Source organism: Orcinus orca, chromosome 7, assembly GCF_937001465.1.
Source record: "Orcinus orca chromosome 7, mOrcOrc1.1, whole genome shotgun sequence".
Classification (NCBI taxonomy): domain Eukaryota; kingdom Metazoa; phylum Chordata; class Mammalia; order Artiodactyla; family Delphinidae; genus Orcinus; species Orcinus orca.
This window is the reverse complement of record NC_064565.1, coordinates 105184554-105206269: the sequence shown is the minus strand read 5'-3', so window position 1 is coordinate 105206269 and position 21716 is coordinate 105184554. Positions and strand designations below refer to the sequence as shown.

The 21716-nt window shown below is 44.6% G+C and overlaps 1 protein-coding gene across 3 annotated transcripts in view; it reads right to left on the bottom strand.

The window, feature by feature from the left end:
- SGPP2 (sphingosine-1-phosphate phosphatase 2) overlaps positions 1–21716 on the bottom strand; it is a 125327-nt gene that overhangs the window by 71146 nt on the left and 32465 nt on the right. For all 3 annotated transcript variants that reach the window (XM_033426799.2, XM_004262658.3, XM_033426798.2), the window contains exon 2: positions 7466–7624. Coding sequence is in view for 2 of the 3 variants with exons in the window: in XM_004262658.3 (XP_004262706.1) it covers positions 7466–7624 (159 nt within the window). In the remaining variant the exon portion in view is untranslated. The remainder of the gene's footprint in view (positions 1–7465; positions 7625–21716) is intronic.

Here is a 21716-nt window from a genome sequence, read left to right as displayed (position 1 = left end):
AATGGTGGTAGTGGTTTAAACAGAGGATTAGGAGATAATCACGTTAAAAGTCATCTTTTGGCACTAAAATTGACCCCTGTCTAAGGGTTGTGAATTACAGGGATGGGGCAGGCTGTTTTGCACTCCTCTCTTACCCAGTCTCAGAGACTCCCCTGTGACACAGCCAGATGGCAGCCTGCCCACATCCAAAGAGACACCACTGCATTTAGCCATGTTAATCATAAAGCTACCTCTTAACCAATTTATGGAACTGTTTATAAAATACCCTAGACTCTGCTGCAGTTAGACACTAGATCAGAGGCACAATTTAAATATAAATTTTAGTTCTACTTTATAATGTAGATATCAGCTAGCTAGCTTTCAATAACCAGAACGTGAGAGATGTAAAATCCATCATTTAAACTCAAGCTCTCCAACACAAGTTAATTTGACTTGCAAGAGTAGGAACGGAAGGACCTGCCAAGAGGAATCTTCTGCTGTTATGACTTCCTTATCGCCGGGATTTTGAGTGTACATAAAAATGGAATCTACAGTCACCAAGCAATTCAGCATTTCCTTTTAAAGCGTTCCTTTGATCGTGTTGAACACAAAACAGCAGACTACCTAACATATTTAGCAGTGGATTTGATATGCATTTCTAATGTACTGTCTAATATTGAGGGGTTCCCAGCACAAAACATGTAAAACCGCATTAGCATTTGGTCTGCAAAAGAGATAACAGGCCTTTTTTTTTTTTAAATGTTATCCTGCCCAGCATTTACTCTTTTCCTTCTTACTCCATGCCATGGATGGATCTCTTAAGTGTCACATAGCGAACATATAAAGAAGACTCATGACCATGTTATATGCCTCCAAAGATTCTCTAGCTGGTCCTTTCATTTTGAAGCTAGGGATGCTGCAGGCCAGAATCATGAAGTGGCTTGAGCAAGGTTTCACTGCTACGATTATAGTCCAAGTCTCTTGATGTTTCAACCTGGCCCATGGCTCTGTGCCCCAGTTGTCTATCGCCGCCCCCAACACAGCTGCTTGGACGAAATACAGTCAAAATACGCACTGACCCCGAGATGGATGGAGTTGTGCTACACAGTGAGCTGGGTCAGACTGTCTTGGAACTCTGAGCTAAAAGACAGGAAGTTACCCGCTGGCAACAGGAGGTAAAGAAGCAGATCCTGGAGCAAGTGCTCAATTGTAGCAGAAACCTAGCTGTTCGGTGGCATCAGCTCCTGTGAGGTTCTGGCTCCTATGGGATTCCTTGTAACCTTACAGCAAATCCCCCTTTCCTGAGCTAGTTTGAGTGGAAACCAAAAAAACACCCTATAAACATCAGCCTCATGCTCCTTTTATCGTATTTCAGGATCAGGAACCTCTGACTAAACCTCAAAGCTGCTGATAGAGGTAGAAGCAGCCCCCCTCCCCTGACATGAACACTCCTTGCTTCCATTCAAGGAGATCATCAAAAGCCGTAAATTAAAGTGGATTGAGGGGACTTTAAACAAACAAACGCCACGAATTATCAGAAGAGAGATTAACCCTGCCCAGAAACTCTCAAACAACCAGATCTTCAACACTCAAGAAATTTGCATAGGATGACCATTACTTAAAAATAACCACACATGGGTTAGAATGGTGGAGAATGTATCCTTCGGTGTTAGGTAAAAGAAGTGTTTACAAATGGGGAAAAAAGACAAGGAAAAACTCAAAGACAAATTTAAACCTTCCTGGAGTTTAGGCAGCAAGAATCAGGTTTTCTGGGCTTCCCTGGTGGCGCAGTGGTTGAGAGTCCGCCTGCCGATCCAGGGACACCGGTTCGTGCCCCGGTCCGGGAAGATCCCACATGCCGCGGAGCGGCTGGGCCCATGAGCCATGGCTGTTGAGCCTGCACGTCCGGAGCCTGTGCTCCGCAACGGGAGAGGCCACAACAGTGAGAGGCCCGTGTACCGCAAAAAAAAAAAAAAAAAAAAGAATCAGGTTTTCTAAGGGCTGGTTGCTCCTGAGTAAGCTATTTTGTGGCCAGGGAAACTGCAGGCCAGAAAGATTAAGTGCCTGAAGATGGGAGTCCCAAATTCAAATTAAAGGGGCCAGGGAGGTCACAAAAGGTAGGGCAACAAGGAGTGGTGAGGTCTGCGCCTAAAACTAAAGTGAACACCCAAAATAAAAGCACTGAAATTCAATTTTAAGGGATTTTCTTAGGTCACTATTGCTGATACCATAAACTTACATACCATTTCTCAAAATCTTAAATTTCTAAAAATCTTATATATAAAGGCACATTGCCTCTGAGACATGGAAGATCAATAGTTGAATATTTTACGTTAACAACTGCTGAAAAGCAATTAAAAACTTAAAGCCCTTTAAAAATATACTCAAAAGACAGACTGACAATTCACAAGAGTTAACACAAATGGCTGATGAAAAGTCTGAAAAATATTTTCATTTTCACTAAAAATATATGAAAATTAATGGAGGTACCATTTTTCATCGGTTTAATCAGCAATGATTGAAAAAATGAGAACACACAAAGGTTATGAGGAAGAGTCAAAAGGAGTACTCTCACACAGCTGATCAGGGGTACTGATAGCAAACAACATTCCTAGGAATACAATTTAGCAACATGCATCACTACCCTTAATGATTCCATCAATACTATGTATCAGGAGGTTTCCTCTCTTAGGAATAAGCCTATTCTTCCCTAGCGAGTAATGTCATTTCATTTTACATTAGTCAAGACAAAGTTGAAAGACAAATTCATGGCTCAACTTTAGGCATTCATCTCTTATTCTATCTGTATTCCCCCTAATTTTGATTTTACCTACATTTCCCATTTTTTCTTGCATCTCATCTTGAATGCCATGCAAGATCTGTGAAAAGAGGCAGGATGTAAGTATCATAAGAATAGAGAAGATGAGCCTCCCATGGACCAGTTGTGGTATCAATATTTGCATTATTTTACAAAATGGAGAATATCTTTATTTAGCAAAAAGTGAGATTTTTGCCTGTTACAAAACTGAACACGATGCAGTTTCAATGAAATTGCCTCTAACCTTTTTAAGACACAAGCAGTACTATTTTCTTTTTTGGTGGGGCTGTCACCACACCACAGTGGAAGCCAGGAGATCAGATAATCACTCCGTTGGGCAGTGACGCCCTGTGAAGCGCTATCTATAACATCTCTTCATGAGCATCTAATGAATAACCCATTCATGGCCTTTTCTGTCCCAAGGTCGAAGATTCTATTGAATCCAATGACAGGTTAAAAACCTTGATAAGTGACAGAAGAAAATACCTCATTGATGTTTTTCAGCTAATTAAAAAAAAGCTTATCTAACTTGTCTGGGATAAGATACCTTTGACTTGTCAAGAAGGGCCTATAGAAGACACTTAAGTAGTAGATAGAGTTAATAAACGCCATACAGGCAAACCTGAAATACAATCATAGCAAATATGCAATGGAAGAGAACCTTGGGCAAGTCATTTTAATGCTTGAAGCTGAGTGGCGGCCCTCTCTAGCACAAGAGGCCTTAGGGGACAGGATCAAATCCGCTTAATCCAAAATGATCCTCTCTACATGTCAGTTTCCTAATCTGTAAAACTGGCAATAATCACTTCTCAGGATTGCTGGCAGGATTAAATTAGGTGAAATATGTAAAGCGTTATTGCACTGAGTGGCGTGTATAGTAAGTCCTCAACGTATAATATGGCTTATTATTATTTGAAGTATTACTATCCCAATCTATAAAATGATACCAACCCATTGTTATGAAGATCAATGAACACAGATGCCAACAAAAGCAATGGGAGGTGCAAGAGACAAGAGGAACAATTAGGATTGTGACGAGAAAACAGTTAATATAACCGTAAATTCTGCTAAGCTACTTCAGACAGTATGAGTCACCCCTAATATAAAAAATTATTTTTAAAAGCAGTAAAACCTGTTGAGACTTCATCCAATGACAATTGTCGAATTAATATGAAATTTGTCAAGAGGTTTGGCACTCTTGGACACAGCTGCCTTCCAAAGGATTTTGGGTGAGAAAAGATGTTTAAAGCTAGGGGACTTCAAATTCTGCCCCTTATATAATTAACATTTCTTCACCCTCACCGCTTAAAGAGGCAGCCACTAATTTAGGGATATCCCTTACAGGAGACAGGCTGCCTCAGCAGGAAGCTGATTGCCCAAAAGAATCTCACCCGTCTCCACCCCTCCCTTCCCTCCCAACTGCCAACACCATCAGGAATTTTCCTTCCCTCCACCCACTTTCATCACTGGAGCCAAACCAAGCCTCTCTCATTATTATCTATCTCCGCAGCAGAGCACAAAGCAAACACCTTCCCACCTCTGAACCCTCCCCCACCCACCCCAGCCTCTACATCTCTCCCTCTGCCCCTTCTTCCTTCCCTCCCTCCATCCCCGCCTTGGACCGGCCACTATTCCCTCCACCGGAACTGCCAGGAACGCACACACTGCTTCACTGATACGAATTACATACCTCTCTGCATGGGGGCCTTTTGGACCTGGCCATGCACCCATTTCTGAAAGCAAATAGCACATCGCCAAAGCTCAGGACAAACTGCATAGTCAAAGGTTGCTCTTTCCTCTCTCAGGTAAAGACTTTATTTGTCCACTCTCTGACAAAAGACTGGTAATTCTACCTCAAATGGAAAATCTTTTGAGCCCTTTGAAATGAGGACTCCAAAGCGGAAAATAACAGCCCATAGTGACAATCTGAGTCCCCTAACCACTGCCTCCCATCAGGTCTAAAGATCTTCCCGGCCCCTCAGGAAAAGTTTTCCACCCTCAGTGGGCAAGATGATTGGCCTTGAGCTGACTGTACACAGTATAAGATATTCCCAGGTTACTAGAAGTATTTTGCATCATTTGCCCCACTTGACAACCATAAAAGTTGGATATATATATATATATATATATATATATATTTTGATATCTCAGAAAATAAATGACAGGAAAAGAAGCTCAAGCACCACGGGTCTTGGGTGCATTTTCACGTCCTAAGAACAGAAGGATTGCACCCCGCTCCCTGTCTCTCCTCCCCCAGCTCCTCCCGTGGACATCACCACCCTGCAGGAACGGAAGCCACTTGCAGAGGGAGAGGAACTGCACTAATGCTCATCTTTTGCAAGATGCCTATGCTTTTGCAGAGTCTCGTTGGATCACACTTTTAGACAGAAGCTAGATTTCAGAAGAGGGCTGGAAGGGAGACAGGGATGGAGAAAGGAAAAAGTGGCGTGTAGTTTGAGAGAGAAGAGGAGCAAACAGGAAGAATTCGGGGCCAAATAATCTTAACCATAAGCCCGAGGGACCTTAGCTGTTCTTCAAGGCCAGAGGCTTCAAACCAAGCCTCGGAAGTTTAGACTTCAAGGATTCTTTGTTCAATTGGCATATAGAGCTTTTAAAAATGTAAGCCCTACATTTAAAGATTTCACATGAAAAAGAGATCTGACCACACCAGCCTGTCTTTCCTCTCTCAGACACAGGTGGAGGTAAGGTGTAGCCACTCCCAATGCCCCAGGTGCCCCACCCAGCACTTCACTGCTTTATTCCTCTGCCCTGCCTTTTAAGATATCTGCACTTATGTCTCCTGATCAAGGCCCCTCTCACTTGTTCTACAAATGAGAAAAATAAAAGCACCAGGGGTGCAGCCACGGCTTCTAAGAGCAGAGCAGCCCGAGAACCCCAGCTTCTTTAGATATGACAGGCACTTTTTTTTTTTAACTGAAGAGTTGATTTACAATGTTGTGTTAGAATTTCTACTGTAGAGCAAAGTGATGCAGTTATACACATATTCTTTTTCATATTCTTTTCCATTATGGTTTCTCACAGGATGTTGAATACAGTTCCCTGTGCTATACAGTAGGACCTTGCTGTTTATCCATCCTGTGTATACTAGTTTATATCTGTTAATTCCAAACTCCCAGTCCTTCCCTCTGCTCCCTGCCCTCCACACTGGCAATCACAAGTCCGTTCTCTATGTCTGCCAGTCTGTTTCTGTTTCGTAGAGAGGTTCATGCATAAAGAAGATGTGGTACATATATACAATGGAATACCACTCAGCCATGAAAAAGAATGAAATAACGCCATTTGCAGCAACATTGATGCAGCTGGAGATTATCATACTAAGTTGAAGTCAGTCAGAATGAGAAAGACACATATCATATGATATCACTTATATGTGGAATCTAAAATATTTCTTGACCAGGCACTTCTGAAGCTGTTTTCAGAGCAGAATCTTGAGTCAGGGAAACAGCCGCGCTGGCAACCTTGTCCCTGAAGCCCCCTCTCCTGGCTAAACCATCTTTGACCTAAGAATTGGTTGATCTTTAAGACTCTTTTGCCTTCTTGGACGCATCACCACGTGTTAGCACGCTTATGGACACTTGCAGAGTCCTTACATGCACCAGGCCATACCCTATATGTCTTCATGATGATTCTGGGAGATGTGCATTAACACCATCTTACAGGCTCAGGACAAGGGCACACGGACAAGCACAGTGGCTGAGCTGCACTTGAACCCAGGCCTACCTGATCCCAGGGTCCAGATGCTGGCAGCAGGCCTTGCTGCCTTGCAAATAACCACCATCTCCCCCAGTTTAAAAAAAAAAAAAATCAGGGACTTCTCTGGTGGTCCAGTGGTAAAGAATCCACCTTACAATGCAGGGGACACGGGTTCGATCCCTGGGCGGGGAATTAAGATCCCACACGCCACCGGGCAACTAAGCCCACACACCACAACTACTAAGCTCTCGCGCCTCAACTAGAGAGTCTGCATGCCGCAAACTACAGAGCTCACCTGCCCTGGAGCCTGCGCACCACAACCAGAGAAGAGAAAACCTGCACGTCACAACTAGAGAGAAGCCTGCATGCCTCAACAAAGACCCCGCGTGCCGCAACTAAGACCCGATGCGGCGCAAAAAATCAATTAAATAAATAAAAATCAGAACTTATTTGATCCTGAACAAAGTTCAATGATAGGGTCCCAAACAAAACATCAGAAGGGGCTCCACCTCTCCACCCAGAATTATCACTGGGCTTTCGTGTATACGCCAGCTGCCCGCATGATACAACAAGTTTCCTCAGAGAAGTTGCCCTGCCTTACATGCTTCTGTGTATCCAATAGACATGGGGTAGTTACACTTACCACCACTAGGAATTATTAGTCAACAGCTCCTGTTTCTGATCAAATTTTACGAAAAGGGGTTTCTTGGGAGGAAGTATTTTATGTCCCTTCATGGATTCTCAGAAAGGTCCTTTTCCTGCACATCATCTCTTCCTCTCTCATAGTCTTATTCATGCATAGCTTTTAAATCTTTCCTTCCATTTTCCCAAAGTAAACCAGGTAAAAATTCAACTCTAAGTGATTTTTAATAAAGAGCATATATGCAGAGTACTTGAATCCCAAAGCAGGTAGTTGTTGTAGAATACTGGTTCATAAGTAATAATAATACTTACAACCCATATTATGGTCAGTCTTCTGGACAAATAAGGATCAATATTCCAGTGAGTGAACGGAAGGAATGTGATGTAGAACACTTCTTGTCCCAAAGCGGCTGAAAATCTGAACAGGTAATAGTAGAAATAATTCTTCACAATGTACTTCTGTACATAAGCCTGAAAGACAAAAGTTAGAAGACTCTGTGAGTTCACTGAACAGGTCACTATAAGGCAAGTTTTAAAAACCTCTATCTAAGGACTTCCCTGGTGGTCCAGTGGTTAAGACTCCATGCTCTCAATGCAGGGGGACCTGGGTTTGATTCCTAGTCAGGGAACTAGATCCTGCATGCATGCTGCAAATGAAACAGTCCCCCATGCCGCAACTAAGACCCAGCGAAGCCAAATAAATAAATATGTAAAAATAAATTAAAAAAATAAGAACCTCTACCTAGGGACTTCCTTGGCCGTCCAAAGACTCCTTGCTTCTACTGCAGGGGGTGTTGGTTCCATCCCTAGTCAGGGGAACTAAGATCCCACATGCCCCAAGATGTGGCCCCCAAAATCCCCGAACAAACAAAACAAAAAACCCCTCTATCTACGATTCACAGGGTTTCAATTGCCAAGGTGCTACCTCCTCTCCCCTTGTGTAATTACAGTATCAGTACTAACAGCCTACAGTGTTACTGAACATTTATCAACCCCCAGGTGCCTACACAAACACAGATGATGTTAATTCTTCATAAAATTAAATTAGTAACACCCAAGACAAATATCAGGGAAAGACACACAAAAAAACCCAAATCTTTCTCCTGTGTCCACAGAGGGCTAGAAACTCACGGGAGGTGAACTCTGCTAGCACACTGTGTGGGTCTATGAGTGTGGTAGGCACGAGAATGTCCCCAAAGATGTCTACCTCCTCATCCTTAGAATCTGCGAAGATGTTACCTTACACGGCAAAAGGGGCTCTGCAGATGTAATTAATGATTTCGAGATTGAGGGGTTACCCTGGGTTATGTAGGTGGCTTCAATGGAATCACAAAGATCTTTAACTAATAGAAGGAGGTGGAAGAGTCAAGAGGCAGAAAGTGATTTGAAGATGGAGGAAGGAGCCATGAGTCAAGGGATGCCGGCGCCTCTAGAAGCCGGAAAAAGTGAGGAAAAGGATCCTCTCCTTGAGGCTCCAGCAGGAACACAGCTCTGCTGATACCTTGATTTCAGCCAGATAAGAACCATTTTGGACTTCTGACCATATATTTTGTATCCACAGGATAAATACGTGTTGTTTTAAGCCACTAAGTTCGTGGTAATTTGTTGCAGCAACAAGAAATTAACTAACATGAAGACTTTAGAAAAATAGCTTGCAGATGAATGTTTGTAATTTACCTTTTAAATGGGATTCGTCAAGTCGGCCCACTACAGTGATAGTGCAAGAAACACAGCAAGTGGGCACGGGCCTGCTAAAAATGCACTCCCATTTTCTATCATCCTTCTCCATCCTGTTATCCTGGTAGTAGGCAGGAAGGAAAAAAGAAAAAGACTTATGTCGACACTGCCCTCGGCTCCAGAGGCATATCTGGATTTGTGTAAACCAGTCACGGTTAAGTTCAAACATTCAGCCTCAAGCCAAGCAGCGCATGGCACTACCTGGGAGGAAGATACTAGTCAGAGTGAGCCTACAACGAAAGCCAGAAGTTCATCTCTCTACTGGGATGAACGTTACTTCTAAGTGAATTCAAAGGAGAAAGAACGGATCCATCGTAAAGTGGAAAGACAATAATGCACAAAATGAATTAAATAAGGAAGGGTATAGTTCTACCTCTCTGCCGAGATACTATGGTTAGATGTGCAAAACAAGGTCAAGGGACTGAGATGAATAAACAACAAACTCCTCCCTCCCTCCTTCTCCCTGTGTCTCATTATCTAATGCGAGGACTAATCTCTGCAGATTCTGTTTTATAAACATACATCCAACAGGCTTGACCTTGGGGCAAATCCTGTGAAGCGACCTTTTTTATGTAAAAATTAGTTACTTTAAGGCACCAGCTGTCAGGTACACTTGGTAATCTGTCCTGCTTTGAAGCTTTACGAGGAAAACTTTTGCCAAACTTTGACAAGGGTCAAACCCCTCCCTCGTGTCATTTCATGGTACCCAAGTGTTATATGACATTATAAATATTCAGCAACAACCATTCTCTACCCTAGAAACTTAACTAAGACCAAGTTCAATATTTTCATCCTAGTAAATAATCGAAAAAACTGGCATGGATGACAGCAAACTGCTTTAGTGTTACTTATTACTAACTAATCTCTTTAGGCATGCCTTTTACATTCTCTTAGGAACTCTTTTAATTTTTAGGAATGCTCTATTTTTTCTTTTTTTTTTTGAGTAGAGAGCTAAATATTCTCTAAATCTTCTTTAGAAACAAAAAGCAAAGGTGAAGTTAAAAATATCAACGTGAATAGGGCAGCCAAAGGAGCTTTTAGATAACATCTCTGTATATGTAATTAAATAGGTTGAGAGCCAATATTTTCTTCCAAATTCTTCAGAATTATATGTACTGTAAATAAAGTAGTTAAGTACTTGTCTTTTCAGGACAATAATCTAAGTTCCCCTTGTAGGAAATCTCAGTGGGTATCACTTCAATGTATCTTTGTAAATAATAATTTCAGTTTCAGGGTATGTGTTGGTCATATCGGGAGCAGTTAGAGGGAAAAGAAACCGGGGTTAGAAATAGAAATGGCAGGTAAAGTGAATGGCAGAGAGAAGAGGATATAAAACAGAGACAGGAAACCAAATCCCGGAACAAAAACATCCATCAATACATTCTGTAGAACTGGTCGTGCCCAAGGAGCTGACATCCCAGGCAGTGGAGCCGTGTTTCTGCAGCACAGACTCAGGAGTCAGTGATTAGCAGCTAATTTTTAGACAAAAGATCAGGAAAAGCATTCAGGTGAGTGGAGGTGCTACATTCAGGTGAGTGGAGAGGAGTTACTTTTAGAAATAAAATACCTCTTAGTATACCAATCACCTGCCTCAAAGCCAAAGAAATTTCTGGTAAACAAGGGATGATAAGATGGAAATTACCCAGATAGCCATTATTACTAACTGCAAAATGTCACTGATATTCTCATTTGTCTATTTGATTTCCTGGTTTCTTTTCTTGAAAGTGAAAAAGGAAAACGGTTTTGCAGGTGGGGATAAAAAATATGATCTCAGTCTCCCAATGCCATCTTTCCCTTTTGGTTACAAATTTCTCAAATGCACATTCTCCTAAAATGGGGTTTTCGGTAACTTAAGGTTTGGGTGGGAGAACAGCTGCTCTATTGTGCAGATACAAGAGTATTCCCTGTTCTCTGCAAGGCTGCCTTCAATGCATAACTAAGTCATGACCGAAAGGGAGCAGTACAGATTTACCGCAAGATGAAGACAAAGAACGCTGAGAATATATGACGCCTTGACTTAGGTCTGCCCCGAAACACGTGAACAGTGTTTAGTTTTCCAAGTGCACACAGAGGAGTCCTAAATGCAAAGGAAATATGGCCAGGTCAGCACCACTGGCTGGAATAAGGGCAGACCCAGACAGAAAAGAAGCCAATGCCTAGCACACTTGGTAGCTGACCCAGCTTTTGAGCTGTCAAAGGAGGAGTACAAGAAATAGCTTTTAGGACTTCCCTGGTGGCGCAGTGGTTAAGAATCCACCTGCCAATGCAAGGGACGCGGGTTTGAGCCCTGGCCTGGGAAAATCCCACATGCCGCGGAGCAACTAATCCCTGTGCACCACAACTACTGAGCCTGCGCTCTACAGCCCACGAGCCACAACTACTGAAGCCCACGCACCTAGAGCCAGTGCTCCGCAACAAGAGAAGCCACCACAATGAAAAGCCTGTGCACCTCAACGAAGTGTAACACCTGCTCACCACAACTAGAGAAAGCCCACGCACAGCAACGAAGACCCAACGCAGTCGAAAAATTAAATAAATTTATGAAAAGAAAAAAAAAAAGAGGGTTTGGGGGCACAGTGGTTGGGAGTCCGCCTGCCGATGAAGGGGACATGGGTTTGTGCCCTGGTCCAGGAGGATCCCGCGTGCCGCGGAGCGGCTGGGCCCGTGAGCCATGGCCGCTGAGCCTGCACATCCGAAGCCTGTGCTCCGCAACGGGAGAGGCCACGGCAGTGAGAGGCCCGCGTACCGCAAATAAAAAAAAAAAAAAAGAAGAAATTGCTTTTAGCCAAAACAATGTGTGACCTTGGGGAAGTCAATTCGCCTTTCTGAACCCAAACGGCCTCAGCTGCAAATGATGGAGTAGGATTAGTTCACTTGGCTTTTAATATACAAAAAGAAAATTTAAGTAGGGAAAGGCCCATTAAACAGAATGTTACCACAGAACCTATTACATAAAAAGTTTGAAACCAATTGGTCGAAAGTGAGGAGGGTCCCAGGGAACCCCTATTTCAGGCCAGGCACACCCCCATCCCAACCCCCAAGCTTTTCTCTGGAATATCCCCTCAGAGCAGTTCCGTAATCAGTTTGGAAACCACTGACCTTCATCTGTACTCGACCTCACATACCACCTTTCTGTAACTAACCCTTGGCCTTGAGAACACAGGCTACGGGCATTCTGACTTTGAGGTCTTTAATGGACTCGATAAACTCTGGACCCATGTCATTGCAAGGTCAAATTACTTATCTCCATTTTTTTAAGATTAGAACTGTAAATGCAAGTATTCTTCCAAAGGGCAAGTTTGAGATACCACTCTATCTCAACACAGCCGGAAGGAATTCACATCGGGGAGGGTAGTAACTAAGGCTCCCAGCAGCCATGTTAATTGGAATCAGTAGAAGGAGCTCATTCTCTGTGGCTGAGAGAGATCAAATCTATACAGGGCACAGCACAGTCTTACTTAAAAATAACTTTAGGACTCAAAGCTTTTATAGATCACACCAAACAGCAGCATTTCATTCACCGTGGCTTTGCTTTAGAGAAGTTTTACAGACCGATAAGAGGCAAGTGGGCCCAGAGTAAAGTGGCCTGGAGAAAAGAGCCCAGGAAGAGGGGAGGCTGCAGAGCTGGTGGACAAATTGCGTCCACAAACTCTGGACGCAAAGTGTCTCGGATTAAATCCAGGCTGTTCCAACACTCACTACCTGAATAATCTCACACCAATGACTTGACCTCCTGGGGCTTCAGATTCCCCTTCTGCAAATGGGAATAATAACAGTACATACCACATGAGGACGCTGGGAAGATTAAATCAGAGGTTGTTGCTGGTGTGTGCAAGGCGTTCAGGTCAAAGCCTGGCGGAGAAACGTCTCACAAAGACCTAGCTCTTGGCTGTGAGTGACGATGCTGGCAGTGAGGATTTCCCATAAAGCACTTCTCAATTATAACACACATGCAACTCACCTGGATCTTGTTAAAAATGCAGATTTTGATGCAGTTCACCTGCAACAGGGTTGTAAGTTCTAATGGGCTCCCAGGTGATGCATATGCTGCCAGATTGCCCCCCCCATGGACCACACTTTGAGTAGCAAGGAACAAGGACACCCCAGTGAAGGGTTTTTAAACCCAAAAGGAAGGTTCTCAGGTTTAATTCTGTGTTAGAGGAAGCCCCAACGGGAGTTTTAACAGAGTAAGATAATGTGATCAAAGCAACAGGTAAAAATGCTGGTGACAAACCAGAAGGGAACAGTTAGTGAATTCTACGGAGGATCCCACAGTGGTCCACATGCAGGAACTGAGCCCAGGCACACCCCTCAACCACAAAAGATACTAACGGGAAGGCCACGAGGAAGAGGCGTCCCGATGAAATCGCAGCGGATCAAACAACCAACTGACGACGCAGAAAGAAAGAAGCCATCCCAGGCTCCCTGCCTTCATCCGGGTAGGGTCTGCATAAATTCCTGGATGACAAGTCCAAAATTAGTTAAGGAGTCATGAAGCTCGAGAAGCATTCCTAACCTCTCAGACCATCACAGTACAGAAAAAGAAACCTCATTTCCCTAAAAAGGGCTCTTGTACCACCATCAGAATCCTGGCGTGGAAACAAGGTTCTCTGGCTCTGCAGGCAGGAGCATCTGCCATTATGTTTTATGCTAAGATAGGGGCAGCAATTTGCTTTATTTTTAAGATAAAAACTCACAGGAGAGTATTCCATTAATATCAATGGTTTTTGCAATTCTAAACTTTTTTTTTTTTTTTTCGGTACGCGGGCCTCTCACTGTTGTGGCCTCTCCCGTTGCGGAGCACAGGCTCCGGACGCGCAGGCTCAGCGGCCATGGCTCACGGGCCCAGCCGCTCCGCGGCATGTGGGATCTTCCCGGACCGGGGCACGAACCCGTGTCCCCCGCATCGGCAGGTGGACTCTCAACCACTGCGCCACCAGGGAAGCCCTAAACTGTTTTTTTTTTTAATATAAAGTTATTTTATTTATTTATTTTTGGCTGCGTTGGGTCTTCGTTGCTGCACGCAGGCTTTCTCTCGTTGTGGCAAGAGGGGGCTACTCCTCCTTGCGGTGCGCGGGCTTCTCATTGCGGTGGCTTCTCTTGTTGCGGAGCACGGGCTCTAGGCGCGTGGGCTTCAGTAGTTGTGGCACGCAGGCTCAGTAGTTGTGTCTTGCAGGTTCTAGAGCACAGGCTCAGTAGTTGTGGTGCACGGGCTTAGTTGCTCCGTGGCATGTGGGATCTTCCCAGACCAGGGATCAAACCCATGTCCCCTGCACTGGCAGGCGGATTCCTAAACACTGCGCCACTTGGGAAGTCCCTAAACTGTTTTTTTTTAACCCAACTTGGGAAAGCCTTTGTGATTTCTAGTTACATATGCTGTACATTCAGCCTACACACTGATTCTTCTCATCAGCTCCCAAGGGTTGTCACCTTGGCATTATTCTTCAAGGTGGGAATTGCCTCACGTGCTTGGGGCTGTGGGAGAAAAGGGGCATCAGCCTAGGTCTCCAGACTGACAGCCGTTTACAGAGACGGGGGCCTACCCAGAAACGCCTTCCATGGCGGGGGCAGTGTCCCGAAAGGCAGTCGATTCGGAACTAAAACTCTGCAAGCCTTGCTCTCTGATTCTCACGCTCAGCATACATTCATCCAGAATTTGTAATCTAGAGCCTAAAGATTAGGAAGGGCAGATCTAAGGAACTCGATGCCACTTTCGTTAGAGCCTACACTTTGCGAGGTTTTGGTCCTGCTACCTCTCTCTGAAAGAATAGGCTTTGATGGGCATGGCATTACACGCTGCAGAGGTGGAATATTTGCAAAATAAACACTCGAAGCTATTATAAGACACCAACTAGCACGTTAACACGCCAAGTACAAACCAAGCAATGCCCAACATTTTTTTTTTTTTATGTACCAACATTTTTTTAAAAATTGAAAGTGGCAAACCTTTTCTGGAGAGATGCCATGCCTACACAGACCATTCATTCACTGCTTACACTTTAGTGATGGAAGACTGACAATAAGCAAGAGTATTTCATTTAGCGAGAAGCACGAGGATGAAATTAAAGCAGGATCAAGTGATACCAAATGATATGTATGTGCTGGGGAGGTGCTCTCCAAGGAGGGGCCATTTGAGCTAAGCCCTGGATGGGGAGATAAGCTGGTTCCTTTGGGGCCTGGGGTCAGAGAGACCACTGAGCAAAAGGCCCCAAAGTAGGAAACAGGCCTGTGTGCTGGGACACAGGTGGAAAAGAGAGCGATAGGAGATGAAGTTAAGAGCAGCAGCTGGGATCTAGGCTGGGAGCAATAGTAAGTCCTGGAAGGTTTCAAATAAGAGTGTGATTTTTTGAACTCTGGCAAGACTGAAACAAATTTTGGCTCAGAACCCATGGGAAGAAGCCCTGCTTTTAATTCTTTTGTTTTTTAGTTTCTGAAACTTAGTGGAGAAATATCATTAACTAGCAGTGCTAAACTTAAAAGCCGGGCTTCCCAGCCTCATAGCACAGGGAGATCAGCTCCGTGCTTTGTGACCACCTAGAGGGGTGGGATAGGGAGAGTGGGAGGGAGACACAAGAGGGAGGAGATACAGGGATATATGTATATGTATAGCTGATTCACTATGTTATAAAGCAGAAACTATTGTAAAGCAATTGTATTGTAAAACTTTTGTAATTGTAATTGTAAAACTATTGTAAAAGCATTGTAAAGCAATCCAATAAAGATGTTAAAAAAAAAAAAGCCAGGCTTCCCTGGTGGTCCAGTGGTTAAGAATCCACCTGCCAATGCAGGGGACACAGGTTTGAGCCCTGGTCCAGGAAGATCCCACATGCCACGGAGCAACTAAGCCCATGCGCCACAACTACTGAGCCTGCGCTCCACAGCCCACGAGCCACAACTACTGAAGCCCGTGAGCCTAGAGCCCGTACTCGGCAACAAGAGAAGCCACTGCAATGAGAAGCCCGCGCACTGCAATGAAGAGTAGCCCCTACTCGCCACAACTAGAGAAAGCTCGCGTGTAGCAACGAAGACCCAACGCAGCCAAAACTAAATAAATTTTTTAAAAAAAGAAAAAAAAAGAGTAAACTTAAAAGTCACTGGGGGTAGAGTCCCACTGTTTGCCCAGTGAGGTAGACATGCATTTTTCTTGAATTTACGTCTCTTTACTAATATGCTCCCATCACTTTTAATTACTCTTTTTTTTTTAAGTTAGGAAATCAAGACTTTCCAACCTATAAAGAAAATTAAATGATGATCACTTAGGAAGCCTAAGGATGATTGACAGTGTCCCTTGAAGGGGAAAACAGAAGGAACAAGAATGTAGGAGGGTATCCCCTTTCATCTTGTAATTCAGATAGAATTACGAGTTGGGTGATCTGAGATGCCTGCTCAGTGCTCGGGTGATTAAAATTTCAGGATGGCGAGACTGAAAGTCAATAAAATGGAAGGACAACGTCTTCGAAGAAAAGAGCTTGAAAGGAAACTGCACACTAATCACTTTCATCTGCTTCATTGGCATTTGCTGGGATCACTCAGTCTGTGTCCAAGAACAAGAGGGAGGCTGGAGAGGACTGAACCGAACGTGGCTTTTATTTACGGCAGAGGTTTTCGTTGTAGCCTTTTCCACAATTTGAGCTTTGTTTTCCTCCTGACCATCCATCGGATTTTAGCTCCTCCTCTGAACGTCTGATAATTTTTTTTCTTTTCCCAGGGACCAGCTCTCATACTGGCCCCATCAGGAAGGGCGAACCGGGACAAGGATTGTGAAATTCTGTGATCCAGGGTGACAACAACGCTCCACCTGAACTAAGAAATGGATCTCACAGCTCGACAGAGGGCTGCCTCGTCATCACTGTTAGAACTCTGTGCCTGAGACACAGAATCTGCTGAGGAAGCAAATCTAGGAACGAGAGAGAGAGAGAGAGAGAGAGAGAGAGAGAGAGAGAGAGAGAGAGAGGGAGACAGACAGAGACAGACAGAGACAGAGAGACGGAGGGAGGGAGGGAGGGAGAGAGAGGGAGAGAGAGAGAGAGAGATAGGAGAGGGGGAGGGAGAGAGAGAGAGAGAGAGGGAGAGAGAGAGAGAGAGACAGAGACAGAGACAGAGACAGAGAGAGGGAGGGAGGGAGGGAGGGAGGGAGAGAGAGGGAGAGAGAGAGAGAGAGAGGGAGGGAGAGAGAGGGAGAGGGAGGGAGGGGGGAGGGAGAGAGAGAGAGACGGGGGGGGGAGAGAGAGAGAGAGAGAGGCACAGAGAGACAGAGACAGAGAGAGGGAGGGAGGGAGAGAGAGAGAGACAGAGAGAGAGGAGGGAGGGAGGGAGGGAGGCAGAGAGAGGGAGAGAGGGAGAGGGGGAGAGGGAGAGAGAGAGGGAGGGAGAGAGAGGGAGGGAGGGAGAGAGAGAGAGGGAGAGAGAGAGGGAGAGAGAGAGAGAGGCACAGAGAGACAGAGACAGAGAGAGGGAGGGAGGGAGGGAGGGAGAGGGGGGGGGAGAGAGAGAGAGAGAGAGGGAGAGACAGAGAGAGGGAGAGGGGGGAGGGAGGGAGAGAGAGAGAGGGAGGGAGGGAGGGAGGCAGAGAGAGAGAGAGCAGGACAGCAGTTTGCAGAGACCAGAGACAGGGCCTCTGCTAGAATTCCCACCATAGGCAGTAAGAGCACCAGGAGTCAACACAAAGAACAGAAATTACCGCTCCCATTTTTAGAGGGGGTGGGAGAACCAGCTGCCCTTTAAATTCTCAAAATGTCTTAAGAACTTAACTGTTTTTCAAAATATTTGGATCCGCTAAAACCTGAACCACATTGTGCCAAACATTCTTCCATTTAATTGTTAAGCCCTTGTGTGTTCAGCGGGATTTTTGGTGCAGATGTTTCTGATTCATTTATATTAACTTATCAAAATGACATTTGGAAGAGCTATAGGATGTTCAAGAAGGAGTCTTATAAACTTGGGTTCATTAGTTTTAATCCAGGAATTCCACCCCCTGCCCCAATGCACATACTCAGAATTCAGAACTTGGAAGGGTTGACTCAGTTCTGCTATAAACTGGCAGCATGAACTCACCCATTCCTAATTCCCTTCAAAAAACATTTGCTAAAGATTTAAAAGACACCACCTAAAAATGGGTAAAGGGGGTCAAAAGGTATAAAATTCTAGTTATAAAATAAATAAGTCACGGGGATGTAATGTACAGCATGGTGACTATAGTTAATAATACCATAATTGCATATTTGAAAGTTTGCCAAGAGTAAATTGTAGAAGTTCTCAACACAAGAAAAAATTTTCTGTAACTATGTATGGCGATGGATGTTAACTAGCCTTATGTGATCATTTTGCAATATATACAAATATCAAAGCACTATGTTGTACACCTGAAATTAATATAATGTTATATGTCAGTTATACCTCAATTAAAAAAAATTTTATTTTTAAAAGGCATCACCAAAATGTAAGAAAGTTATTCAAGTACGTGTAGGTTTTCTCCTTGGTGATCTTCTACCGACAAAGATTTAAAAACAAACATTTAGGGCTTCCCTGGTGGCGCAGTGGTTAAGAATCTGCCTGCCAATGCAGGGGACACGGGTTCGAGCCCTGGTCCCAGAAGATCCCACATGCCGCGGAGTAACTAAGCCCATGCACCACAATTACTGAGCCTGCGCTCTAGAGCCCGTGAGCCACAACTACTGAGCCCACGTGTCTAGAGCCCGTGCTCCGCAACAAGAGAAGCCACCGCAATGAGAAGCCCGCGCACCACAACAAAGAGTAGCCCCCACTCACCGCAACTAGAGAAAGCCCAAGCGCAGCAACAAAGACCCAACACGGCCAAAAATAAATAAAGAAATTTTAAAAAATAAATAAAAAACATTTAAATCAGACAAAGCCAAAACTGAAGTCTGACTAGTTTGCCACTGAAGTCAAAGATTTTATCCAAAGGCTTTCCTGCTTCCATACTTCTTGTTTATCTGGGCTAAACGGGCACAGAATGTTTAGTTTGGAGTTTTCTTTACCCAGGGCTACCATGTTAGTAGATGTCTGTGTACACGGAGAAGAAAGAGGAAGCAGAAAGCTATCTTTGTGCTACCCCATCCCCATTTCTTAAATCCAGCCTCCATTTTTCAGAGCTCTCAAGGAATCCAAGATGGTAAAGATACTTTGGAAAGATTTTCCTTCCTTGATCCCTCCCTGCCCCTCCCTGGGGCACTGTCCTTACGGGGTGATGGGTATCAGAGGTAAAGCAGGGATGGGACAGATCAAGGAGGGACAGATGGAAGGGGGAGGACATTCTGCTGAGAGGGTCTCACTCATCCACACTTCTAAGCCTTGTCTACACCAAAAATTCTTGGGAGGTTCCATCAATTTCCGTCACATTTTCAAACCGTAGTTCCCTCTGAAAGGCTATCTCTTAGCAAGTTTAAAGCCACTGGTCACAAAAATAAACTTAGGAAAAGCTTTGAAATTTTGTGTACACACATAAAAGAACATTAAGAAGAAAGCTATGCTGGGTCAGAACAATGGTCCTTCCCACCCAGCCTGTCTCTGGCACACTGATTTCCTTGTGTCCTGTGAATGTTTTGGTTTTGTTTTGTTTTGTTTTCACTTTTAATGTTTTGAGTTAAAGGTTTGGGGGTTTTTATATCATTTGTTTTCTTCCTGACTATCTGATTACCACTTATTTTTCTGATGAACACATTTCATTCCAGAACATGTGGGAGTTCAGAAACCATATAAAGACAAAGTAAAAATTACCCACTATCCCAACCCTCAGACTCAGCCCCTTTGAGCATCTCCGACGGGTCTCTCTCCTCTCCTGTGCCTAAATGTGGTGGCTTGCGTTTTCACAAAATTGAGATTCCACTGAATCTTATTTTAAGTATTATTTATCGTATTGTGAGCATCTCCCTAGGTCCTTAAATGCTCTTTTAGACCATGATTGCGGTCAGGCTGGACTGTTTCACTTTTTTGTTCCACGTTTACTTGCTTCCCCTTCTCACTCACACATTCTCATGGCAGATCCCAGGGCAGACCAAGACCACAAACACGTCCGTAAGTCAGGCGACCAGGAATCTCACCACCCAAGCACCTCTTTACGGGAGCTCCCTGCCCACTTCCGTTGGAGCCCCTGGAGGTACCGTTCCATGGACGCTGTCTCACCTTGCTCATTCCTCAACCTGGCCAAATAACCATCCACACCAACAGCATTCCCTGCGACCACCTGTTTGCTTGTTTTTGGTCTTACTGCTGTTTGCTTGTTTTGTTTCCCAGGGACCTCAAGTTTCTTTGCCAGATTTTGCAAAAGCAACAGGGATACAGTTGAAGGCTGCCTGAGGGCCACAGCTCAAAGCACACTGCTAAAGAAATAAAGGATGACCTGGAGATGGGCATGACCTGGGACAGTCATTTTGCTGAGGCAGAGAAACTGTCCCATAATCCGTCTCTCAACAGGCAAAACCAGGTCCTCTGTGAGCTTGGAAGTCTAGGGCTTTGTACATGAGCCAGAGGCCTCCCTCTTCAGTTCTGACAAGCTTTGAACTAAATAGGTATCAGTGGAAAATAGGTAAATAGGTATCAGTGGAACAAGGTATCAGTGGATAAATAGGTATCAGTGGAACAAGACAAGGATCTGGGTGTCGGCTCCAGCCTTAATGACGTAATGCTGGGCAACTCTGGGGAAGTTTGAATTTATCACCTGTGCAGTGGGTGTAACATCACCTCCCTTGCAGAGACTCTTGGAAGATGTAATGAAGGCACTTACATAAACCACATCAAACCACGCCAGACACACAGTATGAGCTCAATGAATAGTAGTCATATTTGCATGGTTTTGATTAAAAGTATAAACAATGGGACGTCCCTGGTAGTCCAGTGGGTAATACTCCGCGTTCCCAATGCAGGGGGCCCGGGTTCGATCCCTGGTCTGGGAACTAGATCCCTCGTGCCTGCCGCAACTAAAGATCTCACATGCCGCAACTAAGAGTCCACGTGCTGCAACTAAAAGATCCCGCGTGCTGCAACTGACCCAGTGCAGCCAAAACAAACAAATAAATAAATATTTTTTTAAAAATAAAAGTACAGATAATAAGCAAGTGTCTGAAGTATCTAGTTATAGCAGAGCACAGAGGAGGGAAAGAAGGTAAGAAGATTTAAAAAACAAAGAGAAGAAGCAGGAGGAAAGCAAGCTGTCCTGGTAGGAGGCTGGAACTGTGACAGAAAGAGAAAGGGAAGAGGGGCATTCCAGCTGAAGGGAACAGCATGAGGGGAGGTATGGAAGCAGCAAGGCACAGTGTTCCTGGAAGAGAACCGGGGCCAGGATAGCTAGAGCGTAAGGTATGTATAGGGGGGATTGTAGGTAGCAAGGCTAGAAGGGGTGACCAGAGCTGGAGAGAGGAGTCCTGTAGGCAGTAATAAGGAGGTTGGGTTTATCGTGTGGGTAACGCGGAGCCGCTGAGCGTGTTTGAGCCGGGAAGTGACCTGATAAGAGGCGTGTTCTGAACGGCCAGCTCTGTGCTCACATTCTTGTCCTTTCTCTGTGATTTCCCAGTTTTGCAGATTGAAATGTATCTGAGTAGAGGTCACAGAAACCACTTCTCAAGCTGCGCTCCCAGAGGGTCTCACGCACGACCTGCCTCTGCCACCCACAGTCCCGCAGCCCAGGATGAGCCTGCAAGGATGTGCTCCGTTTCACATCTGCAATAAGAGCCGATGCTCCCAGAGCCTCTGTGGGCCATCATGGGAGATGAAGAAAGCTTGGTTTCTGTTTTTGGCCTCGGCTCTGCCATCTGGGATCTGATGATACAGTTATTTAGCAAGAAACCACAGGAACAAAAACAATTTAATG